This window comes from Biomphalaria glabrata, chromosome 11 (assembly GCF_947242115.1).
Source record: "Biomphalaria glabrata chromosome 11, xgBioGlab47.1, whole genome shotgun sequence".
NCBI classification, from domain to species: Eukaryota; Metazoa; Mollusca; class Gastropoda; family Planorbidae; genus Biomphalaria; species Biomphalaria glabrata.
The window spans coordinates 33,162,789-33,182,547 of NC_074721.1; the positions used below are offsets into that span (position 1 = coordinate 33,162,789).

Genomic DNA, 19,759 nt, shown 5'->3' on the forward strand with positions numbered 1-19,759 from the left:
AAAAAAACTCTTTATATTTAAATTAGAGACTGCTTGATGTCTTGTATTTTAGTTCCAATTGATTTAAAATATCATTTTTTCTTCACAAATCTCACCCGTTGTTGTTGATTCTGTAGCTGTGGTTGTAATCTCTATAACATGTGTGTGTTAAAATACAGCAAGTGAGCATTTTTCAATCAATGAAGCAGCAGCATTGTCATTTGTTTGAAGTCATTTCATGCACATTTTAAGCAATGATTGCAGAAGCAGCAAAAACATGAACAAAATGCAGATGATTATTGGGAAGGGAAAAAATGAGGGCAAACACAAATAGAATCACATAATAGTATATTCATCAATTTTATTGTTTTTAAGTTTGTGATTTAACAAAGGAAAAACAGGAAGCATTTATAGGCAGAAGAATATAAAGCAAAAGAGGATTTATAAGACATTTTGTCCAATAATTGAAAAGAGTAAGATATAAAAGTAGCCATATGTTTCACCTAAAGCACAAAGATCAAAGATCTTCATTCTGACTCTTTCTTTTATACATAGGAATAGAATATTTTCTTCTAGTTTTCTTATATAGCCTACTAAGTATACTTTTGTCACCACTATTACATGCAATCTCTGTGTCATTCTTTGTATTATCAAACAATGGTAAGAAAATCAAAATATAATTGGTTGACAGAAACTACTTCTGAGACTGGAGGAGTTTATGTTTTTGATAAGATTAATATTTGTTAATGAGTGGAGTTAATGTTCTTGGATCAGTGTTAGTGTGGTTAGAGTTCTAAGGATCTATGAAGAAATGCCTTTCTTTTATATTTTAGTAACAGCCTAGAAGTGTTGACTTTTTTATTTTTACCATGATAATTTAATATCTTTTGTTTTTTTTTTACTCTATATGTTTTTTCCTTTATAATAGTCAAATTCCCGTGTTTTCAAATCATTGATGACCCATGACCTAATATTTTGTTAAGTCTTGTGTCCTATCTAAAACCTACTTCCTGACTGCCAGTTCTGTATATGAAACTAATACAACAATCATCACAGTCTATCTTAAGGTAAAAAAAATAATTGTGAGTCTCCATACTTTTCAGGCTGATTTTAAAATCTATTTTAAAAAGGTACCAAATATAATGTGTTCAAATAATTTACCAGTGCTTTCTGTGGTAGGACTAGTTGTTGACTCTGCTTGAACACCAATTCAATAGGAATGATACAAAGAAGAGAAAGCAATGATCAGGCAAGCAGCAAGCAGCCAATGGAGCAGCAGCAAATGGAGCAGCAGCAAATGTCAACAAGCCAAGTAAAAAAAAAAATATAAAAAAACATTGCATCAGTCAATAAGGAATATATATTTTCAAGAATATAAGTAATAGTCTTATGCATGCAGCCATTCTTTATGATTTATATTTGTTAGACTGTGTATATATTTAAAACATAATACCATATTATCGCACATATAAAACCACTGGCAATATACATTTTTACAAACAGATGGCAGCTGTGGGATGTATACAAAGGTGAGGGTTTACAAACATTTATTTTACTCATAGACATAGCATAACAGAAACTATGGACATGCCGGTGGGTCTTTATACTTCCTATAGTTAGCTGTGTGGTTGCAAAATGTACACTGGAAAGCTTTATGAATATCTTGTTATAAAACTCAAGAAAACAAATAGTACTGGTCATAATACTTTATGTACCGGTAGTTTATGGCAAGTCAGGCTTTAAACATATGGGGCATATAAGGGAGCCTGATTGTACAATTTTGTTTTAAATTATTTTGCAATTTGTGCACGGTATACGCGAGTGAGGGTCATACATGTATGCAGGGTTTATGCATGAAAGTATGGTAATCAATAAACGTAACCAGTTAATAAATCAAGGCCATCCATAAACCAAATAACATTAGGAATGAAGCTAAAGAGTTTGTTGCCTTGTAGAGCCTTATCATATATTAAAATTATCAAAGTCTTCATGGCATATCTTTTACATAAATTATTTTTTAAAAATTATATGTACAAAACAGTAGTGTGTACTCATTACTAAAAATGATGCTTTCATATTGTTGTAACTTTTGTTGTTACAGTGTTTTTGTAAAGGAAAATTCAAATCAGAATTTTAATTATCGTCTTTTTAAGTTGTTTTTTGTTTTAGGAAATGAGCTCACCTGTATTTACATCTGATGAAAGAACATCATTACATGTAGAGTCATTGGAGAAGTTGATTTTGATCAAGAGTGTATCAGGTTACAACATTGATTGAAAAGTTGAGTGAGTTGTGGATAGTTTTCAAAGGGAAACAATGCAAATGAAAAGAAGGGGGAAAAAGTTAATTTAAATGGCTATTTAAAAATGTATAAAAGTTATTAAAAAATATGATTAATATATGTGATGATAAAATAGAAGATATTACAATGAGTGAAAAAAAAAAGAAAGCAAATGATTTGACTATATTAGTACTTCTTACAATTGGGATACTTGGCTGACTATGTGTGTAAAGGGAATGAAGCAGAATTGATTTGAAGATATTGTACTTAAAGGAAAAAATGTTTGGTTGCACTAACATAGTATAATGAATTTTAGTATCATTTTTTTTTTAAATATAGTAATAAAATGTTAATTGTTAGTATTTTTTTGCAGCACACAAAGTTTATAGATTTGATCAAAAGTGTACATTGTAAACATCTTTAGTTGCTTCTACTAATTTTGACTTCATTACTAGTCTTTCTTGACTTGCACTTTTTTTCAAAGCTTTTAATTTACCGTTTCTCATACTCTTGTAAATTGTTGAGACACGGCAAGTGTTCTTTTTACTCAGGCTTTTTTCTTTCCAGCATTTTCCAATTCATATCTATCCTTTCCCGGATTTTGTATTTTTCAGCATTGCTTTTGTCTGCCTTACGTTGCAAGTCCTAATGATATCATAATTATATATTATCTTTGAATAAAATCATCACATCCCTGGTGCCATTTAAACTACGTCACAACTACCTCAAGTCATCCCTAAGTGGGCGACTTCTGTTAATCAAGACTAGAATTGAGTGGTACAAAAAAATCATTCGCTCCTTACTCTGTTATACCATATCAATGCACTCGTTGATCAGGAAACATGAAAAGGATCGAGATGTCTGTGTCACTTAATGAACTCTTTATGTGTGTCTGTTCTATTTATGTTAATGTTTCAGTTGTGTTATCTTTATATGAGAAAAGAGTCCTTGTAATCACAACAAATTTCCATAAGGATCAATGAAGCAGTCTTAGTCTTTAAAAACTTGTATCTCTTAATAGTGGTCAGGACTCCATTAATTTATGCCTATTCTGTTTCTTGATATCACTGAATATTTTCCATACAAATTCTATTATGCTACTGCATTAGAAAATTAAACTTACAATTTTACAAAAAGTACATATAAATTATCTTAGACAAGCGTACAATTGATTCCAGCTGAATCCTGGTCAACTGACTTACCAGTGGATGACGTTTCTATTAATGTTGTTGTCTCTAATGATGTCGACTCTATTATCGTGACAAAAATCACAGTTGGAACAATGAACAATATCCCCCAGAATGCATTATTTTTGTTTGGCAAGCAAGAGAGAGAGCATTAAGCAATCAATGAAGCAGCAACATTGTTCATGATGAATGAAAGAGCCAGCAAGCAAATCACATAGCAAGGATTGAGGCAACATGATTGGCAGATGTTTCAAAGCAATTATGTTTTGATTTTCGATGATATTTCAAAGACCATCATGACAGCATTATGTAGGACAAATGCAGATAATCAATCAGCAACGCATGAAAAATAAATTATAAAAATGAGTTAAAAATAAGCACTCTTGATGAAATTTGTTTAGCATGAAACACTTTTTGTACTTGTCAATTAGTCATTATTATGTACTTATATTTTTTAAATGTTGTGAACTACTTATAAATATAATGACTCAACAGACAAACAATGGTTAAACTATAAATAAATTGCCAGGAATAAAGTTCTTTAAATTTTATTTCAGAAGACAGTTAATAGTTTTCAAATGTAACTATTTCTGTATTGACATTCAAAGTACCGATGACACCTAGACTAAAAGAAGACTAATGCTTCACATACCAGTAGTTGTAGACTCCAATGTGGTCTCCTCTGATAAGCAGGAAGCATGGTGGCATGGGTGATGTACGGTAATAAATGTAGTTGGAGTGTAGCACAGCATTGTCATTCAAGTTGAAGGTAGCAGACATGAATCAAAGCAATGGATGGAGCAGCAGTAGGGCAAAGCAGAAGTTCAAATTGCATCAAACACATGCATATGGATGATTCATTTTGGAAAATGCACAGAGTTGGCAGCACAAGTAAGCAGATGAAAAATGTTTGTAAAAAAATTTATTAGATGAATGATAGCATCGTTAAAAAATATCATAGATTTTAAAATAATGTGGGATATTTTAAAACCATTTAATTACTAGGTATTTGAAGATTTTCTGACAAGAATGATTACTCTGCTATTTTAAGCTTTTTAGTTACCTCCCATATTCTTAAGCTTCACATTCCATTGTAATCCTCTTAACTATTAACAATTGTTAAAAAAAACTCTTTTTTTTTCCCACAAGTTCTAAAGTGTTATCAAGAATAAGCATTTTCCGTATTTCAATATACAATGATTTTAGTTTCCTCTAGTTTGCAACTATTTTCATTCTTTATCTAAGAAGTGATCTAGAAATATAAAATAACAACCTACCAGACGTGACTGTACTCTCCGTCTCTGTTGTCACATTAAGGAAATTGCATTGAATGGGATGTTAGAATTCACGGGTAGACCAAGCAGCAGTAGCAAGCAACATATATTTGGGACATCATCAATCATCAACGCCAATGTATAAGTCAGTATCAAAAGTGATGCAATGCAAGCAGCAAACAAAGCAACAGCAGCCAAGGCCCAGCCAATCATTTTGATCACAAGGCAAACAGGCAACATCAGCATCAAGTTCAATATTGTATAGCACATAAGTATTACATCAGGGGAGAAAAAGAAAAATAATTGCTTCTTTATTTATGCACAGAATCAGATAGGTCTACATTCTTCTTTATTTTAAGCACAAAATGCAAGTTAACAATGCAATGAAACTTTTATTGAGCAAACAAAGACATATCTAACAAGAATAAAGTTACAAGAGTCTCAAAAGTACAAGACAACTTGGAAAAAGGAAAGAGAAAGAATATTACTAATATAACCAAATAATGAAAAGTTAAAAAAAAAAAAACAATCAAAAAGAAATTTCCTGACTTAGTAGTTATTGTGTTGGCCTGTAAGGGGAAATAATGTTCATATGCATAGTAATGGTATAAGGTGGAGGTATAGTTTTTTTTTTCTCTTCACCAAGAAATAAAGAAAACAAACACTAATAACCTATTTGTCAGGTTCTTTTCTTGCCTCATTAGGAGTTACTAACAAACAATTACTACAGATGTATAGTAAACACTTATAACATATATATTTCTAAAAGAATTTAAAAAAAAAAACTCTCCCTCTCATGAAATCAAAAAATTATTTATATAGAAAACACTTCATAATAGCAAACAAAAATCTGTCCTCTCCTACCATAACAACTAACACAAACACCAGTCCAGGAAACAACTGACTACCAAGTTCTCTCTATCATACAAGGAACATTCACATTAAAAAACATCAAGTGTATACTGTTCACATGGGAATATAAACAAAGGAATATAACTCTTTCACACCAAAATATCAACAAAGAAATAACACATTCACTCTTGCCCCTGATGCTATGCAAAGATCTAGTTCAAGAAGTACATGTTGTAGATTTAAATTCTACAATGCTATTGGTCACTTGGTTTGGTTAGGGGGTGGGGCCTTAATGAATGAATGAATTAATTATTAATACTGTATCTCCAAATAAAAGTCAAAGAAATGGAGTGATTCTAAGTTAAAAAAAAGAAGTTTACCTGTTACATTGTATTCGTCTGTACTGTTGTCTTGTACATATGTGACATCTTTGATAGCAACATTCAATATCATCAGTAGGTGTTTTTAAGTAGTTTACCAGTTGTGTAGTAGATGTCATCCGCATTGATTTCATTGGACGAGCAGTCATGTTTGAAGAAGGAAGAGCCAAGTATAGGGAGAAAACAATATTTCAAAGAAGTATTAATAAAACATAAGCACAGAATGGAAAGCATTAATTGTTGAACTGTAATGACAAGAAGATTGCTACATCTTTTTAGTTCCCCTTTCAGACCTTGTCATGATGTCAAGTTCATCTGTTTCTCCAGCCAACGGCAAACGAGCAGGGTGTTATGTGGCAAGCACAACGACCAACCGCCTTTACTTTCCCCCACTAAAGTCAGGTACCCATTAGAGTTGGGTGGACTAAGGGGCGCCCTGAAAATCCCGAAATTCAAAATCCATCTTCACTGAGATTTGAACCCAGAACCCCAGGTTTGTATGCCAAGCCCTTAACCCCTAAACCATTTTATTTTGCTAGAAGTGATTTTCCCACTTCCTTTAATGTTATCATTATATGTGTTTTGCTACTACAGAGAAATAAACTAATATAGACTAATAAACATAAAAAAAATGATAGAGTAGACATTAAAAGCTCTTTATTATGTCACATGCTTTCATGCACTTTTCACCAAACAACAGCATTAAACAAAAATATAACATATCCCATCCTTCCCGTCAAAGTTATTATCACAATGTGTATGTCTGTTTTTATACCGCTGATATTAAAATCATTAAACTTTATATTTATTTTAATTTTGACCAATGCAACCATTGGCAGATGATCCTCTACTGATAATCAAAAATACAAAAATTGAGCTTTAATTGAGCAATAGAGCTTTAATTTTTTAAAAGAAATAAATCAGAGCCCTTGTCTTTGTTTATACATAGTCCAGAACTGCATTTATATGAGGTTTCTATAGCATATGCTCATTTCTGTTGATTGTATTAGAAACCAAACAATGTTATCACATCACTGGGGCATAGCAATAAAAATTAAACACATTGAACAATCTAAAAGGACATCAACATATGAAAGGTCCGCACTTGCAGTTTTAAAAATTGTTTTTAAGTATAAAGTTTTTGTACACAAATTTTCAGTTGGTAACTATTGTAATATTGATAAAAATGTAGCGTTTACCTGTTGTTGTACTCTCAGAAGTTGTTTCTTTTAACAGAATAAACATTGGGAGTACAGAGTCATACATAAGAAGCAGCAAGTTGGCAGCATAATTATGCAGAAGCAAAACATTTTTCAGCAAATCAAAAGCCATGTAGTACAAGAGCAGCAGCAATGGAAGTTAATCATGTGCAGTCCATTGGGAGGAAGTCCATATCAAACACATGCCAAAAGTCAAATAAGCAATGCGGGGAGGAGAGGGGAACAAACAAAAATTAGGAATGAAATTGAATGTCATTAAAATCTTTTGGAAGATCTTAAGATACAAGAATTAAAAATCTATGACTTTCTTCTGTGGCAATAACATAAGATTATCACTTTAAACGTGTTTTTTTTTACTTCAAAAATATTTCTCATCAAATTTAATTAGCAATCTATTGAATGGTAAGCAATATTGTTTGTGATCATAGCAAATTATTATAATTAAGGCTCAACTTTATTTATTTAACCTAAAAATTCTGTTTAGAGTTTGGGAGTGCTGAGCCCCTGGACAACTAAGAAAGATTTATTTAATCATCCTAGATCTGTATGAGAGGTCTATATTTAAAGCATTCCAATATTAAAAGCAGGTTTGGGGTAGCTGGACATTGGTGCAGAATAATGGGCAGGGGTATTATCTTCTTAGGAGATTTACATATTCAAATTAATAACTTGTGAGCAAACATCAACCTTTACTGCATAGAAACAATTTATAATGTAAAGCTGGCATGCTATTCAAATGTATGTGATATTTACAAAATAAAGATGTGTGGTAATGTGTGTGTGTGTGTGTCAGAGATGGAGTCATCCCTCCATTGCTGGGGGAAAGCCTTAATAGTAAATTTTCAAGTGCTGGGCTACCAAAACTTCAACACTTGCCACTCTTCCACAGATCCAGAGAGGTGGAAAACCCTTGCCATTTGTAGTTAGGTATCTGCAGGACTGATAATTGGATGAATGTGAAATAGCAGTAGACTTGTATTCACTTATCATTTCCAGATATACCTCCATATCTAATATATATAATGAAAGTAAGGAGTATGTATGTATGTATGTCCCAAATAAAAATCAAAACTGTTTGACCAATCCTGATAAAACTTAGTATAAATGTTCTTTAGATTATAGCAAAAACTGTAGTGTATGTTAAATGTTCCTCCCTCAACTGGAGGGTCCTAAAAATTGACAAAGTAAATAGCTAATTGTATCTCTATTAAAGAATGAAACATTTCAACAAATAGAGTAAACCAGTTTTTACAGTATTTTATATCTGATATGAATAGGTCAACCCATTTTCACACTCTACTTTTATTTTCATGGCAAAATATTTTTAAAGGTGAAGGGAACATTCTTCATGTTTGAGATAGGTCTAAAATCAATCCAGTATATCAGTAGTCCCCAAACTAAGGCCCGCAGGCCAAGGGTCATATATGGCTAGTGTTCCATAAAAATACTTATGTTTTCAGAAACCCACACACATGCACATAAGATGCCATTAGTAATACATTCAAAATAAATGTGGGTTAAGACTTTATAAGCCATCTCTAAGATAATCAGTATGATTGAAGTTTCACCTATATATGAACAAGCATTGGTATAGCTGTCAAGAAGGCTAAGACACAGGTCTTAAAGTCATAGCAAGTAAGGATAACAAGTTAACTTGATCTACTTGATCATGAACTCATGAGACAATAAACAGCTTAAGTTCTTGAAAGGTTTTTATCAAAGTTACAAAAAACTAAACAATTACCAGTGGTTTCCGTTGTTGTCCACTCTATAAAAACCCAAGCAATGTTATCACATCATTGAGGCATATGTTGAGCACATTGGAAGCAAAATGAACATCAAAGCATGATCACGAATGAAGCCAATGACAAGCAGCAAAAGCAGAGAGACAAGTTTGGAAAAATATATGAAAGTATTTAAAGAAAATAATTTTCTGCTGGCAGCTTAATGCTGCTTTTAAATCAGGTTTTAAATTATAAATTTGTCACTTATGTTTAAAAAGTTTCATTGCAAAATATTGTCATATTATTGATTAAAATGGATCATTTACCTGTTGTTGTAATCTCTGAAGTTGTGTCTTTAAACAAAGCATTAGTATTCATGGGGGTACAGAGTCATGCAGAAGAAGCAGCAAGTGGACATGGTAATAATTATAATTTTTCATAGCAAGCAGATGATTCAACCAGCCCAAAGCCATTTGGTACAACAGCAAAATTTGAAATTAGTCATGAGGTCATGCAGCCAGATATGATGAAGATTTTATGAAACATGTCATAAGTAAAATAAGCAATGATAAGAAGGAGAGAAACATATAGTTATTAGTTTAGCAAAGATTTTTATTTTAAATACTCATTACCATATCTAATATCTTTGTTTAAAATGTATTTTTTACCTGATGTTGTAGGGTCTGTGGACGTGTCTTTTAATGTAAACATTTAGATATTGAGTCATGCAGGAGTAGCAGGAAGTTGGCGTCATTATAATTAAAGCAGAAGCAACATTGTTCAAAAACAAGCAGACGAATCAACAAGCCCAAACATTTGTACAACAGCAGCAGAATGTTCACAATTGGAAATTAGTCATGAGGTCATGCAGCAAGATATGATGGAGATTATATCAAACACATGCCGTAAGTAAAATAAGCAATGATTGGGAGGAGAGAAACATAAAAATTCTAAAAATATTTTAAAATATTCATTAGTATATCTAATATCATTGTTTGAAATTCAGGTTCCTGGTCATTTCATCCCCGGTCACTTCAACCCTGGTCACTTCATCCCAGGTCATTTCATCCCCTGTCATTTCATCAGCTGATCATTTTTATCTAACAAATTGTAATTTTAAAAATCATGAAATGAGCAATATTTATGTATTTATTTTTTATTTAAATGACAAAATTGTAACACATTAATGTTTAAAAGGAATTAAAGCAAAACTTATACAGGCGACATGATATCCTGAGGATGGGTGAACTCCGCCTTTATTAGAAAAAAAATAAAACCTTATTTCAAGGCTAAAAAATGACGCGCCCATTTTATAGAAAGAGCGATTGAAAAATAAAATAAAGTGAAACATGGTCGTACTTTCACCACACCTTGGCCTTTGATGATAAGTTATCAGCGGCACGGTCATAATTATTGTTATCGCACTTTTATCTCTCAAAAGATTTCCACTACTTCCACCAAACCTTGACCTTTGATCAGGATAATATAATAATATTACATCCCCCACATCCAATACAAGTGCTATAGCTAAGTACACACCCAGATTTACAAAATAATACAAGATTTCTCATTAAGAATACAAAGTGGAAGAGGAAACACTATAAACGCATTAGTAACATGTCATAAAATGTCAAAAAGCATTCTACATAATCATATTTATATATAAAATATTTAATTGGGGATGAAATGACCGGGGATGAAGTGACCAGAGGATAAAATGACCAGAGATGAAATGACCGGTCACTGAAATTCATCATTTACCTGATGTAGTTTCTGTGGTCGTATCTTTTAATATAAACATTTAGATATTGAGTGGTGCAGGAGTAGCAGGGAGTTGGTGTCAAAGTAATTGAAGCAAAAGCAACATTGTTCAAAAGCAAGCAGTTGATTCAACAAATCAAAAGCCATTTGGTACAACAGCAGCAGAATGTTCACAATTGGAAATTATTCATGAGGTCATGCAGCCAGATATGATGGAGATTTTATGAAACACATGTCATAAGTGAAATAAGCAATGATTGGGAGGAGAGAAACATATAATTATAAAATTAGCAAAACTTTTTATTTTAAACATTCATTAACATATCTAATATCTTTGTTTAAAATGTATTTTTTACCTGAAGTTGTAGTTTCTGTGGTCGTGTCTTTTAATATAAAGATTTAGATATTGAGTCATGCAGGAGTAGCAGAAAGTTGGCGTCATTGTAATTAATGCAGAAGCAACATTGTTCAAAAACAAACAGATGATTCAACAAGCCCAAAGCCATTCAGTACAACAGCGGCAGAATGTTCACAATTGGAAATTAGTCATGAGGTCATGCAGCCAGATATGATGGAGATTATATCAAACACATGCCGTAAGTAAAATAAGCAATGATTATGAGGAGAGAAACATAAAAATTCTAAAAAATATTTTAAAATATTCATTAGTATATCTAATATCCTTGTTTGAAATTCATTATTTACCTGATGTAGTTTCTGTAGTGGTGTCTTTTAATGTAAACATTTAGATATTGAGTCATGCAGGAGTAGCAGAAAGTTGGTGTCAAAGTAATTGAAGCAAAAGCAGCATTGTTCAAAAGCAAGCAGTTGATTCAACAAATCAAAAGCGAGTTGGTACAACAGCGGCAGAATGTTCACAATTGGAAATTATTCACGAGGTCATGCAGCCAGATATGATGGAGATTTTATGAAACACATGTCATAAGTGAAATAAGCAATGATAAGAAGGAGAGAAACATATAGTTATTAGTTTAGCAAAGATTTTTATTTTAAATACTCATTCCATATCTAATATCTTTGTTTAAAATGTATTATTTACCTGATGTTGTAGAGTCTGTGGACGTGTCTTTTAATGTAAACATTTAGATATTGAGTTGTGCAGGAGTAGCAGGATGTTGGCGTCATAGTAATTGAAGCAAAAGCAACATTGTTCAAAAGCAAGCAGATGATTCAACAATTCAAAAGCCATTTGGTACAACAGCAGCAGAATGTTCACAATTTGGAATTATTCATGAGGTCATGCAGCCAGATATGATGGGGATTTAATGAAACATGTCAAAAGAAAAATAAGCAATGATTGGGAGGAGAGAAATATATAGTCATAAAATTAGCAAAACTTTTTATTTTAAATACTTATTAGTATAGGCCTATCTAATATCATTGTTTGAAATGTATTATTTACCTGATGTAGTTTCTGTGGTCGTGTCTTTTAATGTAAACATTTATTGAGTCATGCAGGAGTAGCAGGAAGTTGGTGTCATTGTAATTAATGCAGAAGCCACATTGTTCAAAAGAAAGCCAATGATTCAACAAGTCAAAAGCCATCAGAATGTACAAAAATTGAAGTGAGATGTTCGTACATATAGAATGAAGATCATAACCAAAAAAAAAGAAGAAAATAAAAGAATCAATTACTAAAACAAACATAATGTTAATGAACTATGAGTTTTAAGTTTCACACATTTGTATTTATCTAATGATTTAATATATCTCTGTGTGTAATTCTGGGCATAACACTTGAATAATTGAGTGACAGTTTGAAAAGTATTATTACTAAATGTTGATCTAGACCTCTGCTAAAATAAAATGTTAACTGCATTCTATTGTTAAACTATACCTTTGCACTTAATGAATGAATAAAACATTGTTAAATTTTAAAATTTGAATTTAATATTTAGCCAAGGACAAAGAGCCAAGTGAGAGGCAATTTAAGATATTTAAGTGGCAAGCTATTTATGTGGATGTACTTGGCTGGGCATAGGTCTATGGGAGTGGGTGAGAGATACCTAACTGAACACGTCTTGAGCTGGTTGGGTGAGGGTATGCTCAACTAGACATGTGGAAGAATGGAGGAAGAAAGAAGTCTCTTTTTGCAGGTCTATAATAAAAATTGGTATTTGAGGAAAGTATGTCTATTCTTTCTAATGAAAATTTGATATAAAAAAAAATAATGTTCCCCTTTTAGACCTTGCAATCTATAGGACAGATGATGTAAAGTTCATCTGTTTCTTTGACCAATGATTAATGAGCAGGGTGTCATGTGGCCAAGCCAAGCGCAAATAAGTAAGACATATTCAGATATTGAATACAAAATAACATAAGGATTCCATTGTAATGAAAGCAATTTAGATTTTAATAGCTTTTGAGTTTTTTAATTTACAGATTGTGACTGATTGTATCAACCAAGAATTAAATATAACATTCTGAAACAAACCACTCCAAAAAAAATTATAAATAATCAACTGAAATGCGCACATTCTTTTAAAAATATGTATAATGAATACTATATCCTAATCATTTACCAGTAGTTTCTGTTGTTGTATCTTCATAAATGTAAACAATTGTAAGGAGTCACATCATTGAAACAAATACAAGTTGATCACATTGGCAACAAAAAATGGACATCAAAGCATTATCATCAGTAAAGCCAATTGTAAGCAGCATGATTGGTGAGAGAAATGTGGACAACAATGTCATAACATTAAAATAAACATTTTCATTGATTGACTATACATTAATTATGCTACATGTAAAATAAACAGTAATTAAAGTTCCTTATAGTCTTAAAAAGAAAATGTTTAAAATGGCAATCTAAATGTTTTGAATTTGGTAATAATAATAATAAGATAATATTATTAAAAAGCAATACATGTAAAGATTTTTCTTACTTTTAAAAATACTAAAAACTCAACATAATCAATTATAACAAAATATTAGTTGTTACAACTCTTTGTAAAAGTCTGGGATCCACAATTCAAGATGACCTGTCTCAAGAAGAGGAGATAACAAAAACGCATAGGGAAGGCTGCCTTGACCTTCGCTAGTCTCAGGCCAAGAGTTTGGGAAAACCAGAAGCTCACTACAGTGACCAAAATGGAAGTCTACAAGGCATGCGTTATGTGTACACTACTGTATGGCAGTGAATCATGGACCACCTACGCAAAGCAAGAGAGAGAAAACTAAACTTATTCCATTTGCGATGTCTCCGAAGGATCTTGAAAATCACTTGGAAAGAAAAAGTGCGAACAGGTTCCCAGCATCTTTGCAGCCCTCAGACAACGCCGCTTGTGCTGACTTGGACATGTTTGCAGGATAGAGGACAATCGCATACCAAAAGTCATCCTCTACGGACAACTCGCGACTGGCTCAAGAAAAAGTGGTCGCCCCCACCTCCGTTACATAGATGTAATAAAACGGGACCTCAAACCAGTGAACATCAATACTGACCATTTGGAAGACAGTTCTATACTGCACCAGATGGAGAGAGTCAGTGACCAAGAACGCTATGGACAGTGAAAGAACATGGGTCTCAGCTCAGGAGGAAAAATGTACAATAGGAAAAATGACCTGCTCCTCTATCACCGAAGCAAAAGCCACCTTAACCTGCGATATTTGTGGATGGGAGTGACTCTCCAAAATAGGGCTCCCCAGCCACATGAGGAAGTGTGCGAGATGAACCATAGTCATTCTACGACTGAAGGAGGCCAACTAATTGTCAAAAATGCTGTTTTTTTCATTTGAAAGAGATATCATTTATTTGTATCATTTATCCTAAGTTATAGATCAAGTTTTAGTGCATGTTGTAGTAAGTGTTTACAAAGTAATGGGTTCACAAGTCATGCATTGCTTGCAGCATATCATGTTGGCATCAAAATAATTTATGCAGAAGCAACATTTACAAATGAAATCCAATAATTTAAATAGCATTGAGGACATCACTAGCAGAAATCAGACAATGAATATTAATCATGAATTCAAACAACATTTAAAGAAGGTCATGAGCATCTCATGTAATAAGTGAAAGACACAAAACATGGTGGGGAAAGGGGGGGGGGGGGAATGGAATGCAAAATCATCTAGATACTGACTATAAATTTTAGGCTTAGGATGTCAAAGATCCTTGTGACTTGGTCATTTGATAAGTCAAGTGTTTTCAATTGTTATCATGAATAACAATTGAACTGTAAAGTAAAGGCTAAAAGACTCACCTGTTGTTGTTTCTTCAGTTGTCGTTAATGTGATTTGGTTGATTAGGCCAAACAAAACTGTGGAGAGAAAAATAGATTTAAATCTAGATCTAGTCTAGTTAAACAAAAATGGATATTTCTTTCAGCCAAGTCAAGTAGTAAAAATAAAAGTAAGTCTAATATAATTATTATTATAATACCGTTAATAGGCCTAACTAATATAAAATTAATATGAGACATGAATAATTCTAATACTACTAATAATAGTACTAATACTATAGTAATTATAGTAGTAATAGCCTTGATCTACTGGTGACGACTGGTCCAGATTTTATATAGAAACATGAGATAGGGACTTTTACGGTTATCAGATAGCTTGAAACCCAATAAAGGAGGGTAGAAAAAAAGGACAATTGTTAACTTTTTCTTGTGTTCGCATTTAGATCTAGATCTAGATAGATTGTTAGATAGACTATCCCTATGATTATGAAGTATGATAGATCCGGAAACTAGAATAGAAATTAGAAACTAGAGTCTAGTTACCTTATTAAAAACATACGTTACTTCAACAGAGGAGACGTCTATATCAATCGCAGCATAGCCTATATATATAATAATCTAGACTCTATATATGCATTTTTAGAAAATCTTTAGTGGGCTACTTTAAATAGTTCCAAATGATTAAAAATGTCTTGAACATCGAATCTTTATTATTGTATAGATCCACCCCGTTTCTTCCAAAGGAAGATCTACTTAGTCGACTTAGATCTAGATTCATAAGTTCGTGGAAAATGTTCTTGGGTAGGGAAGTAAATAAAATAATTTATCATATATAGATCTAAAAGGTCTAGATCTAACTAGGTAATCTATGCCAGCCTTTCTTTATCTTATATAATACAGACGTTACTTTAAAAAAAAAAAAGATGATTACGTCCTACGCGTGTTCCGACTAGTTCCGAGTCTTTATTATGGATAACAGCCCGGGTACGCTATTCTGCCTCAAAGTGGCACCCGGGTGGAAACGATTACTTGAGGAAGTAATTAGGCTAAATGAATAGCAAAACAAAACTCCTGTGGGAGTGACCATGGGAATGCGAGAGCTTTCCCATTGCACGGTGCGGAGTTGAAAGATAGCTTCAGCGTCCCTGTCGATAATCCATGCGCCGTTCCTCAAGGGACAGTTATATTATGCACGGTTAGCTTGGTACAACATATGAAAATTGCAGGGGTTCCCGGTATGCTCGGCCTTCGACCATGTATTCTAGTCCATGCGTCCGAAGTGCCGGATATATCGTAAATAGCAATGTTTGACATTGACTTGGACCTCTTCCAGACAGAACGGTTTGTTCAAGCAGGCTTACACGCCTAGAGTTCGAAGAGCCTTCGGCTCAACTCTTTTGACAATCAAACTGATAAACTGTGTGCATTTAGTTTTATCTTTGAAGTTGTAAATTTATGCATTAAAAATAAATTTTTTGTTTAGTTTGAGACGTTCTCTTATTGAGTTATAAATGGAAACAGCTGAGTTACCCAGGAGGAATAGATATAAAACGAAACAGCTGAGTTACCCAGGAGGAATAGATATAACGTGGAACGTTTCCGTGTCCACATTTTGACAGGTTTCAGTTGGTTAGGACTTGTTGGAACCAGTCACCTGTTAAATAGCAAAATAATCATTTAAAAATAATCATAATAGACTAGCAACATAATTAGTATAAAAAAAAAAAAAGATTTCTGCTATAAAATGTTATTTTTTTCTCCATCAATTTTTTTTTTTTTAGAAAAGTTTACTTTGCAAAGATTTTGAAATTTGATAGGTTTTACAGCGGACTAGATTGTTTGAAAACTAAATGTTCACTGACCTCTGGCCACGCCCCTGGTTTTACAGCGGACTAAATTGTTTGAGGGCTAGATATTCACTGACCTCTGGCCACGCCCCTGGTTTTACAGCGGACTAGATTGTTGGAGAACTAGATTTTCACCTACCCCCTGGGCCACGCCCCTGGTTTTACAGCGGACTAGATTATTGGAGAACGAGATTCGATTGACCTCTAGGTCACGCCCCTGGCAACCCTTTCCGGAACACCCCAAGAGGGTGAACTTAACTCTATTTTATAGATGACACCACGTGGAGGTTGGCGAAAACCTCACAACCAATGACTGCAAAGTTACGCCCCTGGTTTGATAGACACACAGGTATGCTGGAGAACTTGATTCTCATTGACCTCTACGCCACACCCCCTGGTGAAACACTGCACACATCCTTGTTCTTAGGAATCTAAGACATTGCTAATAGAGTCGAATAGACTTATCACTAATTACATAACAACCATTCCAGAGCTTTCTGGTCATTCTAAGCAGTGCTTTCTTTTGGTACAAAACAATGTGGTTAGGTTTCGCCCATACATCCGGAAACATGTGGTATCATGAAAAGAAATGGCTGGATAGTAACTGAGTATTATTATCCCAAGCATGTCTAACAACTCAATCCACAATAAAATTCTAATACCTGACCAGACTTGTCTGGGTAATGCGTTGCTTCGTGGGTGTGTTTATGGCTAAAATCGATTTATATCAACAGGAGCTAATCAAACTAAAGCTGTAAATTATAATGTAAGAAATGTTACGAATTTTTATACTCGTGAAATGACTGTTACAAATATGTATTTACAGTCACATTTCAATAAGTAGTCTCAACATTTTTAAACCGCTTGGCTACCTAACAAGAGTTTGAATTGTATCTCTTGGTAGAACGATGCCAAAACAATTCTGACCAGAAAGAGTTGAAAACTTCTTGTTATTCAAGTATTTAATGATCATCATATAATAGGATGAGGATGTGGTGTCAGAGTGGTAAAGCGCTTGGCTTCTCGGGTTCGAATCTCGATGAAGATTTTGAATATCGGTATTTTTAGGACGCCCTTGAGTCTACCCAACCCCAGCGGTTGGTCAATGTGCTGGCCACATGAAACCCTCGTTTTCCATCGGCCATAGAAACAGATGACCTTTACATCAACTGCCCTATAGATCGCAAGTTCTGAAATTGGATGCTAAGACAATTTTTCATAGTCTATTTGAAGTGGATGGTTTAGAAATAGCTTGAAAGAAAGAATCAGACAATGAGGAGAAAGAGAGAGAGAGAGAAAGAGAGAGAGAAAGAGATAGAGAAAGAGAGAGAGAGGGAGAGAGAAAGAGAGAGAGAAAGAGAGAGAATGGCAAGAGTAAAGAGAGTAAAAGCATGAGAAGCCGTAAAGAGTGGAAGTTAAAGGAAGGGAAACAGGATAGAGGTAAGTCAGTAAGATAGGGAGAGGGAGACAAATAGAGAGAGAGACATTGAGATAGAAAGAGAAAGAGTGAAAGAGACAGAGAGAGAGAACGACATAGAGAGAGAAAGAGAGAAAGGCAAAGAGAGATAGAGACAAAGAGAGAGAGAGGCAATGAGAGTGAAAGAGACAAAGAGAAAGAGATAAGTAAAATGTGGGTGTCAAGATGTAAAAGTAATGGCATTGCGATCTATGGGGCAGATGGTGTTAAAAAAGTTCATCTGTTTCTGTGACCCACGGTTAACGAGGGTGTCGTGTGGCCAGCACAAAAGCCAATCGCCTTTACTTTCCCCAATTAATGTCAAATACCAATTAAAGCTGGTTAACTCAGAGGCGTCCTGAAGATCCCGTAACTAAAAATTCCAGTCTTCACGAGGATTCGAATCCGGGAACTCCGGTTCGGAAGCCAAGCGTTTTAATACTCTACCACCGCAATATGGCTAGAAATAATTTTAGTTGGTTAGCACGATAGACTATATTGGGAAAAGAGGAAGGGAAAGTGATAGACAGAGAGAGAGAAAAAGAAAGAGACAGAGAGAGAGAGACAGACAGAGAGAGAGAGACATAGATTAAGGGAGACAGAGATTGAGGGAGGGACAGAGAGAGAGAGAGAAGGGTGGACAAAGAGAGAGAGAGAGAGAGGAACAGTAAACAATTTGTTGCATTGATGATTTTTTAAGTCAAACATCATAGAAATACAGACTAAACAAATTAAATTTATTGTAGAAGCATGTCTCTTAATTGTAGGCCTACAACATTTTTTTTCTAATTAATGTAACAGAAAAATACGGGAAATAATTCCCAACATCCACTTTTTTTTTTTTTCAAATTTTAAAATTAATTGTATAATTATTTAAATCCAGAAGGAAAATAGATAAGCACAATTAAAAACAAAAAACAAGCCAAATCAATTAAATCCTTAAGTTATCAAAACATCGCATACGTCTCCATACTGCTACCAACCTTAGCTTGTCCTGGTGACTCTAATGGTAAGTCCCTGTTGTGAAAGAACTATTACTATTCTACGTATTTTATCGCCTGCACACGGTGCCAAAGTGTCAATACCAAAGTCGCCATAACAACAATACTCCAAGAACCAATCATTAAAAAAAATGTTTTTTTCTCCTCCTAGGCTGCAGGGCACGCAAACTTAGCTAACCCTCTTACGCTGCCCTGGCCACTATTGTATTTCACCACATTTACAAATCTAAAAAAAACAGCCACGTTCAGCGCCCCCCTCTCGAGAGGTGGTTTATGAAACTCAGCATTTCAATTGCCCGATTGTCATTGCAATGATTCTATGGCTCCAAGGTATTTTTTTTTTGAATTTTTTTTTTTTTAAGTACTGTTTAGTTAAAGAGCATTGTTAGGAAGCGGAATTGTGGAAGGGGAGACCTGTCTGCTGCGATGTTATGCTCCAGTTACAGTTAGCGCTGCAATCAGTGGAAGCTTAATTTGTGACCTTGTTATATTTAACAGACGCTTCCATCGATTAACAACTGATTTGCCTTGTGTCCAATTTACCGTGTCACCGTAGGCTGCGTGGTTACAAAGATATAACTTGCAAATG

General features: G+C 33.8%; 1 protein-coding gene across 15 annotated transcripts in view; it reads right to left on the bottom strand.

Moving 5' to 3' along the window:
* LOC106055044 (mucin-4-like) overlaps positions 1-19,308 on the bottom strand; it is a 104,219-nt gene extending 84,911 nt beyond the window's left edge. For 10 of the 15 annotated variants that reach the window (XM_056004807.1, XM_056004804.1, XM_056004803.1 and 7 more), the window contains exons 1-20: positions 19,153-19,307; positions 16,435-16,520; positions 14,888-14,944; positions 13,202-13,222; positions 12,082-12,105; positions 11,719-11,745; positions 11,364-11,387; positions 11,015-11,041; positions 10,659-10,682; positions 9,566-9,592; positions 9,224-9,250; positions 8,918-8,941; positions 7,153-7,179; positions 5,954-6,001; positions 4,725-4,748; positions 4,100-4,129; positions 3,463-3,510; positions 2,162-2,173; positions 1,141-1,173; positions 96-131 (exon numbers count right to left, since the gene is read on the bottom strand). In XM_056004807.1, the coding sequence (XP_055860782.1) occupies positions 96-131; positions 1,141-1,173; positions 2,162-2,173; positions 3,463-3,510; positions 4,100-4,129; positions 4,725-4,748; positions 5,954-6,001; positions 7,153-7,179; positions 8,918-8,941; positions 9,224-9,250; positions 9,566-9,592; positions 10,659-10,682; positions 11,015-11,041; positions 11,364-11,387; positions 11,719-11,745; positions 12,082-12,105; positions 13,202-13,222; positions 14,888-14,944; positions 16,435-16,477 (583 nt within the window). In that variant the 5' untranslated portion in view covers positions 16,478-16,520; positions 19,153-19,307. Of the gene's footprint in view, positions 1-95; positions 132-1,140; positions 1,174-2,161; positions 2,174-3,462; positions 3,511-4,099; positions 4,130-4,724; positions 4,749-5,953; positions 6,002-7,152; positions 7,180-8,917; positions 8,942-9,223; positions 9,251-9,565; positions 9,593-10,658; positions 10,683-11,014; positions 11,042-11,363; positions 11,388-11,718; positions 11,746-12,081; positions 12,106-13,201; positions 13,223-14,887; positions 14,945-16,434; positions 16,521-19,152 lie in introns of all 15 variants that reach the window. The other 5 variants (XM_056004809.1, XM_056004808.1, XM_056004795.1 and 2 more) reach the window with 4 other exon arrangements.
* Positions 19,309-19,759: the final 451 nt, after the last annotated feature.